At 39.8% G+C, this 22175-nt stretch overlaps 1 protein-coding gene across 3 annotated transcripts in view; it reads left to right on the top strand.

The window, feature by feature from the left end:
- The window catches only part of rnf213a (ring finger protein 213a), a 47613-nt gene that overhangs the window by 4555 nt on the left and 20883 nt on the right, over nucleotides 1-22175 (top strand). For all 3 annotated transcript variants that reach the window (XM_069194525.1, XM_069194526.1, XM_069194527.1), the window contains 25 exons: nucleotides 256-1302; nucleotides 1981-2228; nucleotides 2693-2860; nucleotides 2993-3198; nucleotides 3369-3658; nucleotides 4052-4311; nucleotides 5454-5666; nucleotides 6026-6218; nucleotides 6863-6918; nucleotides 7347-7503; nucleotides 7750-7902; nucleotides 8942-9040; nucleotides 9925-10047; nucleotides 10865-11054; nucleotides 11476-11649; nucleotides 11850-12002; nucleotides 12599-13215; nucleotides 13431-13590; nucleotides 13762-13979; nucleotides 14188-14325; nucleotides 14599-14763; nucleotides 15198-16452; nucleotides 16878-17065; nucleotides 18002-18157; nucleotides 18377-21958. In XM_069194525.1, the coding sequence (XP_069050626.1) occupies nucleotides 256-1302; nucleotides 1981-2228; nucleotides 2693-2860; nucleotides 2993-3198; nucleotides 3369-3658; nucleotides 4052-4311; nucleotides 5454-5666; nucleotides 6026-6218; nucleotides 6863-6918; nucleotides 7347-7503; nucleotides 7750-7902; nucleotides 8942-9040; nucleotides 9925-10047; nucleotides 10865-11054; nucleotides 11476-11649; nucleotides 11850-12002; nucleotides 12599-13215; nucleotides 13431-13590; nucleotides 13762-13979; nucleotides 14188-14325; nucleotides 14599-14763; nucleotides 15198-16452; nucleotides 16878-17065; nucleotides 18002-18157; nucleotides 18377-21958 (10209 nt within the window). The remainder of the gene's footprint in view (nucleotides 1-255; nucleotides 1303-1980; nucleotides 2229-2692; nucleotides 2861-2992; nucleotides 3199-3368; nucleotides 3659-4051; nucleotides 4312-5453; nucleotides 5667-6025; nucleotides 6219-6862; nucleotides 6919-7346; nucleotides 7504-7749; nucleotides 7903-8941; nucleotides 9041-9924; nucleotides 10048-10864; nucleotides 11055-11475; nucleotides 11650-11849; nucleotides 12003-12598; nucleotides 13216-13430; nucleotides 13591-13761; nucleotides 13980-14187; nucleotides 14326-14598; nucleotides 14764-15197; nucleotides 16453-16877; nucleotides 17066-18001; nucleotides 18158-18376; nucleotides 21959-22175) is intronic.

Genomic DNA, 22175 nt, shown 5'->3' with positions numbered 1-22175 from the left:
CCTTTGATTTTAGCAATCTTCGCAAATTTTCCCATATGTTTAGCACAGGATTGTAAGTAATAACTGACTGTTTTTAAGTTGCACCTCTTGGGTTTTAATAGTCCAAGCAGACTATTTGTTCTTTTTTCACTGTTTGTTCTTTTGCACAGTGTGCATGGTCATGTAAACCCTGATTGTACTGGGGTAAAGATAATTGTGAGCTTTTAGCCCTTGTTAATACAAGTGTAATTTTTTAATAATATTTTCTTCACACAGAGGAAAAAAAAGAAGGATAAAAGGAAGAAAAGCAAACAGTCTTCCTCTCTGGAGTCTGAGGAAATGGCGACGGAGCTTTCTGACATCTCCTTGGCTGACAAGCCCACCTCAGCAGTCGAAGAGGAAGCAGTGCCCTCTGACAGCGAGGATGAGTCTGGTGCAATGGATGACACTGCTGCTTTGGTACAGGAAGCAGGCAGATCTACTCAACCTGTAAACACCAACACGGCTTCTCAGGAGCCTTGCCCAGGCAGTCCTGCACAGGTTCAGAAAACCAGAAAGATGTCTGACTCTGCACCCTTTGAAAAAGCTACACGGGAGACTGTGAAGACCAACATACCACCTCGTGTGCCGGCTGGAAGCACTGAAACGAGCGCAGAAGGCAGGGACTCCTCTTTTATTCCATCTCAGGAGCAAACAGGAAGTGTTGTACCCAGCACAGAAGGCAGCAGCTCCTCTCGCTGTAGCCATCACTCCACACCAGAGGCTTCTGCGTCTTCTCCAGGGGCCGTGCAGAAGCCAGCGGAGCCTGAGAGACAGAAAAACCCTGAGCTTGAGCAGCACACAGAAAGCAGCAACTCCTATCTCATTCCACCTCAAGCGCAGACTGGAAGCACTGAACAGAGCAGAGAAGGCAGCAACTCCTCTCCTACTCCACATCGCGCGCAAACTGGAAGTGCACAACGGAGCACAGAAGGCAGCAGCTCCTCTCACTGTAGCCGAAATGCCACACGAGAGGCTTCTGCGTCTTCTCCAGGGGCAGAGCCGAAGCCAGCCGAGCCTGCGAGACAGCAAGACCTTGAGCAAAAACCTCAAGCTGCAGGCAAACCTAAACAACCGCAGACGAAGGCCACGGATAACAAAAGTGTCAAGAGCGGAAAGGACATGGCAAACGTGCAGCAGACAAAACTTGTTCAGAATGCTGCCGTGGAGCAAACAAGACAGACAGCAGAGCGTTCAAAAAATGATGCACTGCAAAACCAAAAAATAAATACCACAACTTCTGCTAATAAAGGAAAGGCCCATGCTTCACAGAATAAGGCGAAGGTAATATAACTTTGTTTTTTTTTTAAGAAAAGATGCAGAGTTTTTTTTTGTCTGTTTTTAAGCTCTATTTTATCCCAAATATAAGAGAGGACACTATCAAAAAGTGGAAAGTAAGGAAAGATCACTTTATTGGCCCTATACAATTTTTTCTATTAGGTATTTGCCTTTTCGCATACCCCAGCTTGCTCTCCTTGAGACACACAGACAGGGAGAGGAGCTTGGGGTCAGAGCGCAGAGTCGCCCCTGCAGCGCCCCTGGCAGTTGGGGATAAGGGCCTTGTTCAGGGGTCCAATGGAGTAGGATTCCTCTGCTGGCTGCGTGATATGAACCGGTACCCTTCCGGCCACAGGCGCAGATCCTTAGCCACAGAGCCACCGCACCGCTCTGGTAAAAGTGTCACATTTATTAATATGGAATTTTAGAAAGTCCTGGATTAATTGATTTAAAATTGAAAAAAAAAACAATAAACAATTATCTCTCAAGGTGACTTGTTACTTGTTCTATAATTCTCTTCCCCAAATCCAAAAACAAAAGCAGGACTGTCAGAAATCCTTGCTGGAACGCCTGCAATTCTGAAGCCTTTTCACTTCCTTGTTTGGGAAATAAGATATTCAGTTATGCCTTTGTACTTGCTGCTTTATAATGAATTGTTTTTGGTTGTCTGGTTTTTGAACACAGGCAGACGAGAGCGTATCCCATGGAAATAAGAGTCTAAAAAAGGAAGAATTGGTGGAAAACTCCTTGAAATCTCGAGGTGAACAAATTGAGAGCACGGAAGTGCAGCAGTCACCCAGCAGCACTGATTCAACTCCTATTTCTTCGGGAATCTCGGAGCAAAAGGATTCAACCCACGAGCAAAGTGAGAATGATGATTTTAAAGTGGTAACCCGGAAAAAGAAGAACAAGGAAGTGGATCCACCTAAGAAGTATGTATTATGATATAGTTATGCAATTGTGTCTTGATTTTCTCTTTCTCTCTTAGAGTTACAGTAATCCAGGTAGTGCCTTATCACAAAGCATTCAGAATTCAAAATAATTTGTTTGCATTAATTGTTCTTGATTTTCTATGAAAGCATTTATTTTTACATTTTTATACAGATTTTGCTGTCTTAGGAATGTCTTGGAATGACGCTGTCGAATGTTTCCGCTGTGAGGCAGCAATGCTATTTACATTCATAATTTAAATTGCAAACTGTTTTCCTTAACAAAAGGAAAATGTTTGTTAAGATTTTTAAATAACCTTTTTAACAAGGGGCAAATTATTTATTTGGTTTTCATGTATAAAGTTTGATTTTGGACACTTGTAGTTTCATCATCCGACTTTTATAATTCTTGTGGATGAACTGAAAGTTACACTGAATTTCTCCTTTTTTATTTAACCATTTTGCAGCTTAGAGCCTTCACAGCTTATTCCTGCTGCTGACAGACTCACCATTTGCTTCCATGCTGTCCTCTCTAAGGATTTTAAACTAAACCCACAACAGGATTTAGTTTACTTGCGAGCTGGAGAACGGATTGGTTCATGGGACAAGGATACAGTTAAAATGGATGTTACTCGGTAAGCATGCATATTTTTAAACGTACTACATGAACAACCTATTGGAAAAATCTTTGTTAAAATAACAACTAAATCCTTGGATTAAACAAACGAGCTTTGTATTAAGTCAGACATTTGTATTTTGTTTTGCAGGAATTTAGGGGAACATGGGTTTCTTGTTGAAGGCCGGCTAGTAACATCCAAAAAACATGCATCTGTCTCTATACCATATAAATATGTTGTATACAAATACAAAGGAAAAAAGTATGAGATGGAGTTTGAGCACATTTATAAACTGGATACGCAGAATTTTGTTAACAGATGCTTATTCATCAAGCCACATCTTTTAAGTGAACAAGGTACAGCAAGATATATTCTCTGTTTGTCTGGACAGAACTCTGACAAATATTAGATGCCTTCTGCCTAGTTAAGTAGTTTCTGATAAAAGAAAGTACGTATTTCATGTAAATATTTAATAAAATGTTAAAGTGGCGCAATATACCATTCCTCTTTTTCTTGTGCTTTTTAGGAGAGTGGCATCAATATGATGACATAATCTGTGTTGAGCCTTCTAAAGGTGTGATGGCACGTCTTAAAAACCTGGTCTGGTCTGAAGAAAAGAATAAAGTTGTGAAAGGAAGACAGATTGCTGGCAAGTTCATGCTGGAAACAATCTTTGAACCTCTCCAGCTCTGGGGTGACATTAATTGGAAAAGTTGTTTCACCCAACTTAATCAGTTTTATGAGACATACAAGGACCCATTTGTGTATGAAGACACCCATAAGAGGTGGTCCTCTCTGGAGTATGGGGAGAAAGAGGTAAATCATTTTTAGGCTAAAGTGTATTTTTAATAGAAGGGTTCCAGTTGTACTGGCCTCCTACTGATTAAGTAATAGGTTGATATCCATTATGGCAGATCATGTGTCTGAACCTGTTTAAGAGACAAGTTAATATTTTTTCCATGCCATTGGTAAGGTTCAAAATGGAAGCACTAGTAACTTCATTTTAAACCATAATTAAAAGCAGAACAAATATCCATATTATAAAATAGGAAATACAGAACAAAATCATTCATTGTCTTGGAAGCAAATGAGGTTCAGATTTGCTGTGTATTTTTGTTTTCTTCTTGTTTCTTGTTACTTGATCTCTTTATGTGATTCGCAATAAATCAGTCATTGGGTGTAACATGTAATGTGTAATTTTTCTTTCAGGTAAAAAGCCTCTTAAAAGAGTTCATGATTGAAAGGATTGTTCCTCAGTTGCAAAAAAATAACGAATTGAGTCATGGTTTGATCAAAGACCCTTTAAAGGCTGGTGTAATTATGCTGGTCATTTGGACCAAATACCATATCTCTCTGGAAACTGGGGAGATGTCAAGGTTATGTAATCTTTTGTGCTTGCCGAACAAAACAAAAGAAGAATTCATTTTGTACTGGACAGACTTCATGCAGAGTATAAAGAATGAACAATGGTGAGTAATATAGTGATATTTTATAAACCAGATTGATAGCTACGTTGACAATTTCTTTGATCTGCAGAGAGAACAACCAGTTATGTTTGCATAAACAGTCTCAGGACTGCATTAGAATGTGCAATATTATGTTGAGTGTTATACTGTTCTTTTAGGATTCTTTGAGGAATCAGATTTATTGTATTACAATGCAATACATCCATCCACCCATGTTCTAACTCCCTTCAGGCTGTGGGAGAAACAGACTCTATCCTGGCAAGGTGGGGTACAGCCAGGATGTAATGTAATGCCAGGCCATCTCAGGGCACACACAGACACAGCAAACACTCACTAATGCCAATTTTCCCAGAAGTCAGTTTACCTACCAGTATGTCTTTGGACTGTGGGAGGAAAACAGAGCACACAGAAGAAACTCACATGAACACAGGGAGATTATACAAACTCCATACAGATAGCACCCCAGGTTTGGAATGGAACCCATACGAATCACTGCCCCATTTGTGCCTGCAATGCCATTCATGTGTGAAGAATCTAATGGAGATTTCATCCACCATCCATGGATGTTTAGCACCCACCAGGGTGGCACGTCAGTCATCATGTCTCAGTAGTACTACCACACATTACACCAGGTTTGCGGAGATTAATTTAGTTGGGACACAGCAATTAAAGCATAATGATCTATTGGTCTGTGAACTCAGTTAAATGTCTCATCCTTAGGATGGTACCTCCTACAGCATCTATCCCTTGGTAATCTGATGAGAACATTTGTTTAGAATTTCTAGTCCAGAGGAAAAAGTGCCACCAACTGGTCCACCAGCACCACTTATAGTACAGCACTAATTGGTTTGTCAAGCCTAATTTCTTAAAAGCTTCTCACACTTATACTGACCATACTGACCATGCCCAGCTTTCCTTAGCTTCTCAGATCTGATGCGATCAGGCTAGAGGATGGTAACACTGCTGGACTTTCCTATATTGAAGGAATTATTATTATTATTATTATTATTACAAGAGGGTTCTAGTACTACAGTATATAAGATAATAACAGATGAGTGAAAATCAAAACTTGTAAGTTAGGGAAAACAATGTATAATCACTAGGACACAGCTGATTGGGTTAACTCCCTTTATTTTATCTTTCAGCATCTTGGATTCTGTGAGGATGTTTTGTCAGGCAGGAGTAAAGTCCAAACTAGTCAAGTGGGTTTTGATAATTCCTCTCCTACACTTATTGAGAAGCGACTGTCAACCATTTGAGTCTTTGCCAGTGAACGCCAGCTCAAAATATACTATGTCCTGGGTTGGGCTTGAAGGAATCAAGTTAATGGAGTTTGAGTCAAGCTCACAAGACCGAAGGTATGCCTATCATAGAATAGACAATTGGTGCAGAAACATATTCTTAGATGTATTTCCTATGGCTAAAGTATAATTAGGTCTTTAGGATTATTCTTTCATTTCAAAATATTAATGAAACTGTAACTTTATGGGTACTGAATATCAATACGTATCTCATTCTGTATTCATGGTTTAAGGAAAATAAAGTATGGTGATTCTGGAAATCAAATGTTTTGGTGTAATTTTGATTAATTGATCTTTCAAACCTTATTGTGACACACTGGAGTGACTGCAAGGCTTAGTGCAGGTGATGCTGTATATGGTTAACAAAACTGCACTGTGTAAGAACTTCTTAATCACCCATGAATGCCTTTTTAAAGGGCTATAATGAAGGTGATGACAGCAAATAAACACCTAGTTGAAGTGGACCGTCTAGTGTCTCGCTCATGGATGTGCTTGTTGAATTTGGAAGACTTGGCTGAGTATAGTTCTTCTGTACCAGTTGATCTCTTGGACATTTTGCACGGATTTATGTTCAAATTAAAACAAGAAATTTCCTACTCTAACTATGAGGTTAGTTGTTATTTTTCTCTTTCAATTTTTCATCTGATGTCAATCATCATTCAAGACACTTACAGATCTGCTCTTTGCTGCACTTTTGCATTCACGTGCAATGGATGATAATAATAATAATAATAATAATAATAATTGCTTACACTTATATAGCGCTTTTCTGGACACTCCACTCAAAGCGCTTTACAGGTAATGGGAACTCCCCTCCACCACCACCAATGTGCAGCATCCACCTCGATGATGCGATGGCAGCCATAGTGCGCTAGAACGCTCACCACACATCAGGTATCAGTGGGGAGGAGAGCAGAGTAATGAAGCCAATTCATAGATGGGGATTATTAGGAGGCCATGATTGGTAAGGGCCAATGGGGAATTTGGCCAGGACGCCGGCCTACACCCCTACTCTTTTCGAGAAACGCCCTGGGATTTTTAATGACCACAGAGAGTCAGGACCTCGGTTTTACATCTCATCCGAAGGACGGTGCATGTTTACAGTATAGTGTCCCCGTCACTATACTGGGGCATTAGGACCCACATGGACCACAGGGTGAGCACCCCCTGCTGGTCCCACTAACATGATAGTATTTAAGATACATAATGTAAATTACAGCTGTACTCATGTTAAATATCAATCACTTTTGCAGGTTATACAGCAACTATTATCCCACCTCTTCAGTAAAGCCAGTGAGCAACAGTACAGGTATGAACTTAAGCTTGATATTGTAGGTTTGGACTGCATAATTTTGATATTTATTTTGTAATTTGAGCTGCAATGCCAATTAATTAAAAAATCATTTATTTTAAAAAGTATAGGTTGTTGCTTTGGAAACTACATGCTAGTAACTGAATTTAGTCTGAGGAATAAAGCTGTAGAAAAATAGAAATTGAGGAAATTAAAATTAATTTTCCTTTAAAATTAATATATATTATTTACTGACTGTAATACACATTATTATAAACAGATTACAGTGAAATACCATCATTTTCTGTATAAAGAAACTATCATCTATCATCATGATTAAGAATTTTGGTCAGTTTTTGAACGAACGCCACAAGTTTTTGATGCACAGTCATATGCCCTCAGTTTGTTGAGATGTTAGCAACTGAGCCACATTTCTTCTTTTACAGTTGTGACAGTTATGGAGAGACTTGCTTCAAAACAGCTGTGAAACTTTTGGAAAACATCTGCAATTTAACAAAAGATCAGAGGTTTTATGAGATTCCCATTAGCTGCATGAACCTAGTCATTGTGATGGCTGAATTTGCTGGACTTTTTCCTCCTGTGGTATGTATCAGCATGCCCTCTGATATTTTTATGAAGATTTTGAAATCATGTGCATGCATTTACTTTTTAAAGTTCTTTGAACAAAATTCTCGCTTTAATATTTCAGCTGCAATAAATGATCTATAATGTGGCACACAGATTCCCATTCTTTTTTAAAGATAAATAGCTTTGCACTGCCCTTTAATTTATCAAAAAGTTATTGTATGTGATAATGTGTATATAAATATTTCTTTACTTATGTCGTAGACAATGGAAAGTGGTGACACTGAGTTGGAATGTAAAAATAATGAGTTACAGGAGACACTGCAAATGATTAGAAATTGGATAAAAAGCACATTCCGTAACAAACTGCTGAATGGCACTTACTACATTGATTTCTCTTCTAACAATGAAATAGAGGTAAGATTTGCTGATGTGTACGGTGTTGGCTGAGCTAGTTTCTGAAATCTGGGTGGCATCAGCAGGGGCATGATGCCTAATATTTTTAGGACTGCAGGGTCCTGGGTTCCAACCTTAAGGGTCTGTCTGTGTGGAGTTTGCATGTTTCTCTTGCACCTTCTAAAGATCATGGTGGGTGTCCCAGACATTGGATTTATCCATTTTTATAAATCATCCAACACTGACATTCAAAAATGTGAATTAAGTATAGCAACACAGAACGTTAAATCATCTTAAGGGCAACACTGCTGCTCTACCTATTGAGCTGCTCCAGGTAATCCAGCTGTATAAATGGGGACTAAATCTTGTAGAGAGAATTGGAGGTTTAAAATCATTTTGGATAAAACCATCACCAAATTCGATAAGACAAATATTTTTTATGGTTCTTGAGAAAATATTCATGTCATTAAAAACTTTGTAAATCATTTTCTAATTAAAATGTAAAAGAAAAAAAATCATAAGAATGTATAAAACATTTTCTTAAAACATTTCAGAGCCCATAGAATAAACCATTATCCTTATCCCACTTTCCAGTGTAACAGTGGTAGAGTGTAATACTGTAAGTGCTGTGTGCAGCATTTTAAGACTGCATCTCAGAAAACCTTTTCATCTTCTGGACCTTGGACAAAGATTTAAAAACATAGGAATTATGTCATGTGACTAAAATCATGGGAATGATGACTAATTCTGATCTTTTGTTAGAAATTGTGCCCTTAAATATGAAGAAGGTAAATTACATGGGATATTAATAATGCAAGGAAATTAAGTGGCAAGTGTTGATATTTAAAGTTCAGTAGTTCTCAGCAACACTTTGGGCTCATTGAACTTCCTACTGATGTTTGGCATCATGTTTGGTTATTTGTGATTGCAGAATGGATCATCTTGGGTTTATAGTGCACTTCATTACTTAGATAAAGTTTAGGTGTTGTGCAGTTCACTTTCAACTTTATATTTTGTATGTTTTACCTTTTTTTGTTTCTTCAAAAATGAATTAATTTAGGCATGGAACAGTTCAATGTCCCTGACATTTGGAAGTAAAGAATTCACCAGTTTCTGGAGGGATACTCTTCGGAATGATTTTGAAGGAAAACTTAAACGGGTAAAGAAAAGTCAATTTGCAGTGTGGCTTCTAAATAGATGTTTTTGCAAAAGCGATTGTTTAGATAATCATAATAAAACAAAGAATAACAATGGTAAATACAGTATGCAATGTGGAATGCTACTAAAACTCCAGCCTGTTCAGCAACTTCCTCATATCACTACAGGGGAGGGAGGATCAAAGCCATTTCCCCTGAAACATGCATGCTTGAGCCATGTGCCATTGTTTTGCACTGCCAGCCTCATAGGATCTATAGTAGAGAAAGGATCAGACAGGAGTTACATTTGTCCCTGATAATACTTCATCCTCACAGCACTTATCGTTCCACAAGCTGAAGATCCTGTGACTACTGTACCTACCAGACCCTGCTTGTTCTTGGACAGCTGCATGCTGCTTAGAATCTCCTGTTCAAGGCAGGCTAATGACACTGAGAGACTCAACAGGCAGTTTTACTGGTCGAGTCCCAAATTATTATGCATCTAAAATGAATTTGATCACCTATTCAGTTGAAGAAGTATTCAGTTCTCTGTGCATAGACCGAAATCCTGTATTCCATTAATACAGATGGTATATACTGTAGGAATAACAGTCCAAAGGGAAAACTAGACCTGGAGTTAGTGTGTGTGTTTGTATCTGTGTGTGCCCTGTGATGGACTGGCGTCTCATCCAGGGTGTATCCTGCCTTGTGCAGGTTCCTTGCCGAGATAGACTACAGCTCTCCCGTGACACTGTATTGTATTGGTTAGATGATACATTGCTGGAGATATGGATAATAATCAAATACATGGATGGATGCGTTTGATTATGTACGGCATGCCTTTTCGTAAATATTGTTTTTCACTTTATGGTGATTTTGTTTTGCTGTTTTTGTTGTTGTTTGTAAGGAGCCTCCAATGAATCAGATTGAAATTTACTGCAGTAAAAATGAAGAGATGAGCAATACTCATCCGCACATATCTCGATGCCTTGAAAAATGTGCCCTGGAATCTGTCAATTCTATTTGCCAGGTATACATCTTTGTTTTCTGTCCATAATTGCTTGAACTGTTACAGATTTTAAATCTTATTCATCCTTTTTTATCTGTATTGTAACATATCTGTAAGTATAAGTGGCTAAATATTCTTCACTTTAAATTGATTTGGGGTTACAAATCTCAGATATAGTAGTTGAAGAATTAAAGTTTATCTATAAAATAAATGAATGATAAAATATTGGTTAGGCAGCAGTCTAAGGCCTGGTTTCTTCTTCAGATTCCAGCAATGCAGTATATATTCCAGTCTGACTCTATGTGGTATGCCAGAGATACATTAACTTAAGTTGGGTTCCTTTTTGAAAAATGCCCAGCCTTTCTCATGTCTCTTTTTTGTTAACAATGTTAACAACATGCCCCCCAGACAGTGTAGAACACAAATATGTCTGCAACACCATTTTTTCAATGCATGGTTACATGCGTAAGTTGAGACCCAAGTTAAATGGCTGTAGTACATATCTTTTTCAGATTGCTTTTATTGTGGATCATGATAAGTTCATAATTTCCGTGTAAGATAATATTTAATATACAGTAGACAGGTGAAGGGTTTTACATGTAGGTAGTAAAAGCATACATTGTTAAATGGGAAAACAGTGAGTTACAAGATGCTACTAATGGAAAAGACGTACTTGTTCATGATGACACATCATTTAAATCTTCTAGAATAGTGGGTCACAGGGAAGAAAGCAAACTAAGGGGTTAAAAGCAGTTCCAGAACTGTAGGCGTAACTTACTGTAATGCTTTTCTTAATATGCTGAGAAGTTGATATGCCAAAAAACATTTTAATTACCAGGAAAAATCAGAAGGGCGTCTCTTCGAAAAGTTGAAAAGACATGATTTTAGGAAGTTTGGAAAGCTGGTGTCCACAATCATCGAGAAGTCCTGGCCGAGAGACTCAAGGGGACAGTATCGTCAGGGTGATGAGGTCCTTGTCGAGCACTTGCTCAACTGGTCTGCAGCCAAGAACATCTTCCAGTTACAAGGTGCTTATGGGACAATTCACAACAGCATCAATTTAATGATTTTTGAGTTAGAAAACTTGAAAACATTGATCACTTTAAAAACATTCTTTGGGTTCGGGTGCAGTTCCAGGTTCTCTTGGTATCATTTTGCCACCTTTTTAAAAGAAAAATCTTGACTACTGACCATTATTTTACTCTTCTTATATTCTCAGTGAAGTGGAAAAATAGCAGTAATAAAAATTAAAAAACAGCAATAGCAATAAACAAAAAATGTTTATTGAATTTAATTGTCTAAATCTAAGTACACTTTCTAGAGAAGAAGCTACTGTATGACTGTATGAATTGTATTTTATGACAATTCCATTGTTGTTGTTCCATTGAAATTTTTAATCACAGTCTATGATCGCTAATTAGTTTTATTTTTTTCCCTCATTCTTTACAGGTGCAGATGGGAAACTGGTTGATCAGCTTACAGATGATGCAAAAGAGCTGATTGCTATTGCAAGCTCAGCTTTCGTAGCCATTACAAACCAGTTCATCAGAGGAGACATCCAAATAAAGATTCTGAAATACATCTTTCTAAAGAAAACCAGTTTTATTGAATTACTGAAAATAGGTAAGTTATGTAGTGAATTGACTCTATTTCCAGCTTAAAATAAAAGATTTATGTTTGAAATATTCGTTTTTTTAACAAATGTGTTGTAATTCCATCTGTGTATTTGTTTTATGCACTGAACCTCCTTGACTGCAGCAAGAGTTTACAGTGGCAAAAGTTAAAGTATGGAACTCCATAAAAAGGATTGTTTGGTTTTGCAGAAGGCCTCTCTGACTGTGAGCAGTGTAAGGACACTGGGGCCATGAAGAGATTGCTGCAGTGGCGGGAAGCTGAGGTGAAGTCTGTTATGCATGAAAAGAAGCTTGTAGAAAGTCTTCTCGCAATGTGCCGGAAAATCAATGAATATGTAAAAGGTGTGTATGCTCAAAAGAAAACTGATATTCCAAAAAAGCATTTTTGAAAAACAAATCACCTTGAGTTGAGAATTGTCCAGCTTTAATTTTTAGTAGCCCTTGGTCAGCTGCACATCAAAATCTCTATGCAAAATCAATCCAGATATTTGACATTCTCTAATACGTTATAAAAGAGTAGCATTTCAGAATATGTCTTAAATCTACAGTATGCTAATGTGCACTTGAACTGAAGGCTTGGTAACTGATATTGAATAGTTGTTTAAGAAATACGTATTACAATGAAATATCAATAAAAGAGAAGATGTAAAAAGAGATTGCACTATTCAAACTGTTTTCACTATAATTCCAGACTGCTAAAATATGCTGAATAATTCTGGCATGAGAGTTGGTAAATTGTGATTTTTATACATTCTTGAAGTAGTACTCGTTGGAAGCTTTATGAAGTTGTATGTTTTTAATAAAACATTTTTATAATATCACATACCACAGTCAAAAGGTGGGGTGTGAATTAGGAATATCTTTAAGATGTTTGCCATATTGAAAAGGCATGTACAGAATATGACCAAGACATTTCTCTCATTCTGTATGTATTACAGTAAATTTGGAGGAGCTGGAATCAAAGTGCCAAAGCAACATAGAGGTGAAGAACTTGGGTGAGTTCATGGTTGTACACAGACTGGAAGAAATATCTTCTGAAGAGGCGGGGCTGGTCACATATTTTCATCTTGACGAAGAGACCAGACAGATGGCTGAAACACTGCACACTTTGAAAGACAGCTACATCTTTGAAATGTGCTGGGAGAATCAAGCAAAAGAACTGGCTGCAGGGGATCTTAATGAAGATGAGGAGACAGAACCAGAGCTTGTTTGCCTGACGACACCTGGTGTGATCAATGAGGAGATATTTGAGCCATGTTATGAAATCTATCGTGACATCTATTCAAAACTTAAGAAAGGTATACTGACATTGGAGGAGGTGGATAACGTTTTTGAAGTTTACAAAAACCGCTATGTAGAACTGGAGAAAGAGCTCCAGAATATGTGCAAGGTTAACCCATCTGATGACAGAAGATGGATAACAATCAGGATCCAGCAGATCCAGCAGTATCATGAGCTCCACCTGGCTGTAGAATCTGCTCAGGTCATTATGGATGTGAAGAACACACTTCAGCTTAATGGGGATTTCCAGGTTCTGCAGACATTATTAAGTGTAGTAAGTGCTCAATTTTTTCTTCTTTCACTTTGATTTCAACATGATGAGCCTTTATTGTATCTGCCTTACTTTTTAACTTAATAATTTACATACACATTAGTTTATTTTATAGAATTTTGTTGTGTTTTGTGGAACAGGTACAACTAATTGATAGTCATCCAACTGCCTTGCAAGAGAAGTTTAATGCATTATTGTATTTTCAATGATACTTTCAGACACAAGAGGATTTTAAAAGAGAGAGTATGGACCGCATTGACAATGACTTAATCCAGGCTAAGAAGATTCTTGTGGATATCACAGAAGACCGCAGGAAATGCCTTTTGGAGCTTGGTTTAAGGAGAAACTTTGTCTTTTGGGTGAAAGGAGCTCTTGAAGGTGGGCTATTTCAGAATGAGCACTTATTAAAGAAAATCAGTATTTTGGTTATTTGTACATGCATACCATTTATTTAAAATTGTTTTGGTTATGGGTTGCTCTTTGTGGATTTTATTTCTTGAATTTATGTTGTTAATTTTCATTTTAAAAAGTGTTTTGTTTCAATTGTAGATATCAATGAACTGAAGGTATTTGTTGACCTGGCATCTATATCTGCGGGGGAGAATGACCTGGATGTGGATCGTGTGGCTTGTTTCCATGACGCTGTCCTGGGATACTCCTCCATATTGTATGACTTGAAGCCAGATACTGGTTTCAGTGCTTTTAAGGATGCATTAAAGAAATTGTGGAAGGCATTTGATAATGATCCTAACCTTCCAAAGAAACTGGTAAGATATTCATCCTCTGAAACAACATAAGGGGTTTTGTACTGCCGTGTTAAAGGTTGTTAATGGAGATTTAACTACATAGCTCAAAAGAAGTAGTCCAGAGAACTTAAACATAACAAGTATAGACATCCATGTTTGCTACTATGGAACAGGCAAAGAGGGTAGATTGACAAAGCAATTAAGATTGTGGTTCTCTCTCTGGTTTCAGTGTGACACAGCACGCCACCTGGAGTGGCTGAAAACGGTGAAGGACAGCCATGGCTCAGTGGAACTGTCCTCACTCTCTCTGGCTTCAGCCATTAACCAGAAAGGCATCTATATCATCAGCTTGCAATACCAGAAGAAGGTTTGTGATGAGGAACAAATATGTTTTTTAACAAAGAATACAAGTTATTTGGCAGATGGGTGACCTGAAATGATGCGTTGCTAGTTTTTAGGATGAAACTCGTGCACTTCTTCAGCATGATGCGTTTATGTGTTCTGAGACAGTAGTCTGTTATTCTTGAACGGAAAGACGTACTGACTTATCCCACCAAGCATGAATATGACGGTATACAAAAAAAATCTTGAACCATTTGATCATGAAGCTGATGCTAGCTTCTCTTGCTGTGTCCACCAGGTGAATTTAGACACCGCTCTCAAATTGAAGATCCCTGAGGAGCATGAGGATGGCCAGGACATGCGCTGCTATTCCCTGGAAGACCTGAAGGAGCTGCAGAACAAGCTGATGCTGATGTCAGGGAAAGGAGAGCAGGGGCAATGTGAAGTGGAGCGCTTTGCAGAGGTGAACCTAGCATTCCTTAGGCAACTGCTCACGACTTCCACTGTTGTCTTTCTCAGGGCCTGTATCAGTGCAGGTCAGGTACAAATAGACCCTCTGAAAAGTCAGATTCTGATCCTCTAACACTTGTAATGTCACATTGTCTGCTGTCTGCAGAAAAGTGCATTGGTGTCACTTTCTAATTAGATAACTGTTAAAGTCACCATCAAATTATAGACAAGTAATTTTTTTAAGGTTATATTAATCAGGGTTACAGTCTTCATTTATTTAGAATGAAGAGTTAAGATCACACAACCCAATTTTGCACAACCCAATTGCAACCCAAACTGGAAGTTTTGATCTGATCGATATCAGGGAAATGTGGTATTATGTTTGTACCATTAATCTCTGGTTAAATGACTATGAGACAATTATGAAATGTTCCTTTGTCACTCCAGGTTTTTTCCAGTGTTCAGAGACTTGCTATATCATTTATTGATCTACATGCTGCTGGGAACATGCTCTTCAGAGACTGGGAAGCTAATATTAACTGCAGTGAGCACAGTGAAGCTAGTATCATCATTGACTTCAACCTTGAAAATACAATTGGGGAGATAATGTTCTCTGGATCAGTGGTAGAGGAGCTTCCAGATATCTGCAAGAAAATGGAAAAATGCTTGAAGTTCTGGAAAGAGTTCATGGATAGGAAGAGATCCCAACATTACTTCCTCAACTACTACACTGCAGAGCAGATTGTCTATTTGTGCAAAAAACTGACTCCAGACAAACAGGACAGTCTTGAAGACCAAGTTCTAATGTTGCTTTCCTTCATTACACCCAACTGCACAATCAGTGATATAAGGGAATGCTGGCACAAGTGGCAGTATGATGATCTTAAGGATATCTCTCAGCCAGATGAAGAGATGGACTTTCAGACATTTGTTGATGAAACCAACATGGAAGTGGATATTTTCCTGGAGAGCAAGGAAGGTACTTACACCCTTGAAGACCTGCCAGCTTTACTGCACAGTGCCAAGGGGGCAGAGAAGCTGGATCTGGTGTGGAACTTTTACATGAGAGACATGAAGCATTTTCTGCCCAATTGTATAGACATCGGAACACTTGGGAAGCTGCTGGAAATTCTAGCTACCAAAGAAGACAAGGAGAAGAAGACTGTCCAAAGGAATTTGCCAAATGGCCTGCAGCAGGGGTGCCCAAACCTCATAATTTGCCCACATGATGAAATTTTGACATCCTGTATTTGCATCTACATGAGCAGCATGGATGAGGACCTTCCTACCTATGATGAGGTGCTCCTCTGTTCAGCCAGCACCCCGTATGAGCAGGTGGAGATCTTCCTGAGGAGGTGCCTGACAGAAGGTTATAAGGGAAAGAAGATTTATACCATGTTGTACGCAGATGAACTGAGCTATGACGTTAGCTACAGATTTGAGCAGTTATTTCAGAGGCTAAAGATGGAGTGCAGGGGGGATTACAGGCTGGTGATCATCTGCAACTCTGACAGGGAGCACTTTTACATTCCCTCAGCCTTCAGCCAGCACAAGGTGCACATGATCCCCCATGAGCGTCTGGACAAAGTTCAGGCCTACCTCTCCGGGCACTACACTGTTTCCACAGAGGTGCCAACTGCAGCGTCGGTTTTTAAGGACAGAATGTTTGTAGGAATTGTGTCCTCCAAAAGGGCTGGAGTTGGTAAGTACAGCAGATCAATGTCAGTTTTTTTTCTGATACAACTCTATTGAGAGAATGCTTTACCACCATTCTGTAACATTTTAAGAACATAAGCAGAGGGAACAGAATGAGAAGGGGAGCAGATTCGTCCCATCCAGGTCGTTTAGCTTTTCAGTAGCCAGGTTGTTTATCGTGTACTCCCACATCCATTTGTCATGAAAGAGTTCATCCTGTTCTAAGTTTTATATAGTATGGGTCCCTATATTTTCCAATTATGTCTTCAGGTTCATGTTTCAATGTTGGAACATGAAAACTGTAATGTATTACATGTCATATTTCGAAAATACAGTATGTTTGTTTTAGTAATAGTAATATCTTCATATATCTGCTATCTTGTATATTATTACTATCAACAATGCAACTATTTCAATGCTACCTGTTTTTAGGCAAATCCCTGTATATCCGGAGGTTGCAAGAAAAACTGAAACAAAGCACAAGAGATAAGAGTGCATTGCTGAAGTGTATTCGCCTAATTGAGCCAAGAGTCAATGAAAATGCCATCCTTCAGTCCTTGTTGAACACACCCAAGAAGAAGAATCAGCTAACAATCTTTCATTTTGATATCACATCTTCAGTAAGTACTGTATGTTCTCAACTGTCTTAAAATTGTAGAAATGTTTAATTATCCAAATATGATAGTGTAGTGCTTTTGGGTTCAAGTGGGTTTGCGCCCTCGCCACTGCCGCCTCAGGTCGGCCGCCCACCGCTGGGGTCTGGAACCCGGGACTACGGCGTCACTCAACAGGGAACCAGCCAGCTGAGCTAAAGGGAGATCTCCCATCAGCCCAGCGGCTGAGGACCCTGCTATTCACAGGGAAGGCCGGTGACATCACCGCGCTGGCAAGCCGGCTCGTACAAGCAGTAATGTCGGCCGTATGTGTTACACTGTCCCCCGCTTAATTTGGCGTCCCTGGCGAAGGGCTATCCAATCCCACTTTTAACACCAATGTAGCATATTGGGGTTTGGCAAGGATGGACACAGCCAGAGAGAGAGAGAGAGAGAGAGAGAGAGAGAGAGAGAGAGAGAGAGAGAGAGAGACACACAGGGGTCTATTCGTGTAGTCACACAGAGATAGGGTGGCAATTGAATACGAGTAGAACAGGGGTGCGAATCCAGGGAACTATTTACAAGAATCTGGGCGATCTCACTAGACTGTACGCCCGTTTTGCAGTGGGTCAGCTGCACTGGTCAGCGGCTTTCCTCGTCCCCGCCCTGACCACTACTACTCCCCTCCTGCCCCTCGCCGCGTATCCCAGCTGGGCGCTCTTCAATAGGGATTATTGTATAGTTTTATGCTTATTGATAAATATAATTTATTACAGATGATAAATACACAGTGAAATAGGGATTGTATTAAAACATTGTGATTTGCAGCTGTGAGACATGTTCTGAATAAGTATAACAACTAGTGGATAGTTTGTTTATCCTCATTTTTGTCTGTCTCTCAGTTGGGGTTCAGTTTCCCTTGGTCTTTAATCTTAAGTATGTTTCTTTTTTTTATTTAATTAGGTTCAGAAGGGCCTGTATGAATTTCTCTTCACACTGTTAGTCTTGCACTATTTAATGGACACGGAAGGGCACATGTGGAAATGCAGCAATAAGCACTTGTATGTCATTGAAATCCTGGAGACTTCAGGAGGACTGCCCAGAAAATCTTCAAGAAATGCAAGTGCTTTTTTTGTTATGTTGTATAGTAAGCCACTGTCCGATAATAACAATGAATTCTCTGAAAAATTTGGTTGTGTGCACAATGCTTTATTTTTGCAAGTGCAGCTGTCATAATTTTAAAATGAATACAAAGGCCAAAAATGCCCAAATTTGCCAAAAATGAATACAAACCTAATTTTAGTTTGCATTTTAATGAACACTAATTTTATTTTTTAGGTTTCTAAAGCTCAGTATGTCTTTCTGGACATCTTCCCTAAAATATTTTGCCGACCCCCTAAAGAGGTACTTGAGTTGGAGATGAGGATTCAAGATGACAGGATGACAGATGTCAGTGACCCACTCATGGATGACCAAGAATTCAGAAGTGAAGCCTATCAAAGACCCTATCAATATCTGACACGGTTCCATAATAAGATGAACCTTGACAGCTTCACCTACAGGGGTGTTGAGGGAACACATGTAGAATGTCTGCAGATGTTTTTTGTCTATTGTGGCATAGTGGATCCTTCATGGGCAGAGCTGAGGAATTTTGCTTGGTTTCTTAATCTTCAGCTGAAAGACAGTGAGACATCTGTGTTTTGTGATGTCAACTTCACTGGCGACACTTTGCAAGGTTTTAAGAACTTTGTGGTCGACTTCATGATTATGATGGCCAAGGATTTCGCTACCCCATCACTCAGCATCTCTGATCAGAGCCCTGGGAGGCAGCAAGTTGATCTAGCTGGGGTCAACGAGGAAGACCTAGCTCCTTTCCGCATCAGGAAGAAGTGGGAGTCGGAGCCCCACCCCTATATTTTTTTCAATGATGACCACATTTCCATGACGTTCATTGGTTTTCACCTTCGGTTAAATGATCAAAATATGGTCGATGCCATTGATCCATCAACACAGAAAATTATTAAGAAAAACATCATGACTAAGCAACTATATGATGGCCTTAGGCTTCAGAGAGTCCCTTTCAATATTGACTTTGATAAGCTCCCCCGAGGTGAAAAGATCGAACGTCTTTGCAATGTGCTTGGCATTCAGTGGCCTCTGGACCCTGATGAAACCTATGAACTCACCACCGATAACATCTTAAAAATGCTTGCAATCCACATGCGGTTCAGGTGTGGCATTCCTGTCATAATCATGGGGGAAACAGGCTGTGGAAAGACCAGGCTTATCAAATTCTTGTGTGAACTGAGGAGGAGTGGAGCTCCCTCACAAAACATGAAACTTGTCAAGGTTCATGGTGGGACAAGTGCAGAGATGATTTACACCAAAGTTAGAGAAGCAATGTCCTTGGCTTTAATCAATAAGGAAGAATTCCTTTTTGATTCAGTCCTCTTCTTTGATGAAGCCAACACAACAGAAGCTGTGAGTAGTATCAAAGAGATCCTTTGTGACAATACAGTTGAAGGAGAACCGCTCTGTCAAAACACAGGCCTTCAGATTATTGCGGCATGCAATCCTTACAGGAAACATACAGATTTGATGATTCAGCGCTTAGAGTCGGCTGGTCTGGGATACAGAGTGAGAGCTGAGGAGACTGAGGATAAATTGGGTTCCATCCCACTTCGACAGCTTGTCTACAGAGTGCAGGCACTACCTCCAAGCATGATCCCTTTGGTGTGGGACTTTGGGCAGTTAAATGACCAAACTGAAAGAATGTACATTCAGCAAATTGTTCAGAGAGTCATTCAGACCATTTCAATTCATGCCAATTACATCAAAATGATTACAGAGGTGTTGTCTTGCTCACAGATTTACATGAGGCAGATGAAGGATGAATGCAGCTTTGTTAGCTTGAGGGATGTGGAACGCTGCATGCAAGTCTTTGTGTGGTTTTACAGAAACCATACAATGTTGCTGGAAGAGCTGCATGCATTTGAAACCAAAGATCACAATCAGCACAATGATCACAATACAAGAGATCCAGTTGTCTGGTCCCTGATTATGGCAGTGGGAGTATGCTATCATGCGTGCTTGGAAAAGAAGGAGAAATACAGGAAAAAAATCTGCAAGCACCTTCCTGAAACAAACACCCATGTAAAAGTAATGCAAGAAATCTCTCTCATGCAGGACCTGCTGTTGAGTGGTGTACCTTTGGGTAAAACAATAGCAAAAAACAATGCTTTAAAAGAAAATGTCTTCATGATGGTAATCTGCATTGAACTACGGATCCCCCTATTCTTGGTTGGGAAACCAGGAAGCTCCAAGTCATTGGCAAAGACCTTAGTTGCAGATGCAATGCAGGGCCATGCAGCACACTCAGAGCTGTACAAAAAGCTGAAGCAAATTCACTTAGTTTCCTTCCAGTGCAGCCCTCACTCAACCCCAGAAGGCATCATTAATACATTCAAGCAGTGCGCACGCTTCCAAGAGGGGAAGAACCTAACAGAGTATATATCAGTGGTAGTTCTGGATGAGATCGGCTTGGCAGAAGATTCACCAAAAATGCCCCTGAAAACCCTTCATCCTCTCCTGGAAGAAGGGTGCATAGATGATGAGCCTCTGCCACACAAAAAGGTTGGCTTCATTGGCATCTCCAACTGGGCCTTGGACCCTGCCAAGATGAACCGAGGTATTTTTGTGTCCCGTGGAGATCCAGATGAAAAAGAGTTGATTGAAAGTGCAAAGGGTATCTGTTCTTCGGAGCCGATGATTCTGAAGAAGGTTCAGGGCTTCTTTCAAGTTTTTGCCAGGGCTTATCTGAACATTTGCAAAGAACAGGGCAAAGAGTTCTTTGGCCTGCGGGATTATTACAGTTTAATAAAGATGGTGTTTGCGATGACCAAGGCCTCTGATCAAGAACCCAGTGCCAAGCAGATTGTGGAGGCGGTGCTGAGAAACTTCAGTGGCAGAGATGATGTGGACACTGTGGCTGCTTTCACTTCTAAGCTGAAGGAGAATCCAGAGATCAGTACCATGGAGCTGGTGAGGCAGAACATTGAGGCCGTTGGTCAGGATGACGAGTGCCGATACCTGCTTGTCCTCACAAAAAACTACGCTGCTCTTCAGATACTTCAGCAAACATTTTTCTCAGACCAGCACCAACCAGAAATAATCTTTGGTTCCAGCTTCCCAAAAGATCAGGAATATACCCAGATTTGTCGCAATATCAACCGTGTCAAGATCTGCATGGAAACTGGTCAGACAATTGTCCTTCTAAACTTGCAAAACCTCTACGAGAGCCTGTATGATGCACTAAACCAATACTATGTCTGTCTTGGTGGGCAGAAGTATGTGGATTTGGGGCTGGGGACTCATCGTGTGAAGTGCAGGGTGCACAGAGATTTCAGGCTCATAGTCATTGAGGAGAAGGAAGTGGTCTACAAGCAGTTCCCTATCCCCCTCATTAACAGGCTGGAAAAACATTACCTTGACATCAACACTGTCCTCAAAAGTGACCAGAAGCAAATTGTGAAAGAGCTGGAGAAATGGGTTAAAGATTTTACTGCACTGAATTTGCAGCACTCACTCAATCCCCAGGCACATAATTACGTTCCATCTGATGTCTTTATTGGCTACCATTCTGACACCTGCGCTTCTGTGGTCCTGCAAGTGACAGAAAAACTAAAGGGGAACTTGGGAGCCTCGGAAGAACAAAGAAAAGTCCTACAGGAAACCAAACTCGTCCTCCTGAACTGTGCCACTCCAGACTCTGTGGTTCGGCTAAGTAGCACCTGCTTGTCCAACGTGGAGACTGAAGAACTGGCAAATGCATACTTCGAGACCCAGAAGCACGATTCGCTTGCTAGCTTTATTCTTTCACATGTGCTGCAGGAGGAAAGGAGTCAGACATCTTTCACGGAGGTAACCCTCATTTATCACCTGCTTTTAAAGTAAAAGTAAAAAACTCTTGACCCTTTTCGTATGAGAATACCACTTCAGTCTGTAGGATTATAGTCGTTGTAAACATACTTATCTGCAGCGTTTTCTGCCCCACACATTTAGTTTGTAAATTGTTTCCTTTTTTAAAATGGAAAATGTCTGACAAGATGTCAAGATGAAACGATTGATTTAGTTTTTC

This window comes from Lepisosteus oculatus, chromosome 9, assembly GCF_040954835.1.
Source record: "Lepisosteus oculatus isolate fLepOcu1 chromosome 9, fLepOcu1.hap2, whole genome shotgun sequence".
Taxonomy (NCBI): domain Eukaryota; kingdom Metazoa; phylum Chordata; class Actinopteri; order Semionotiformes; family Lepisosteidae; genus Lepisosteus; species Lepisosteus oculatus.
This window is presented reverse-complemented; position numbering and strand designations above follow the sequence as displayed.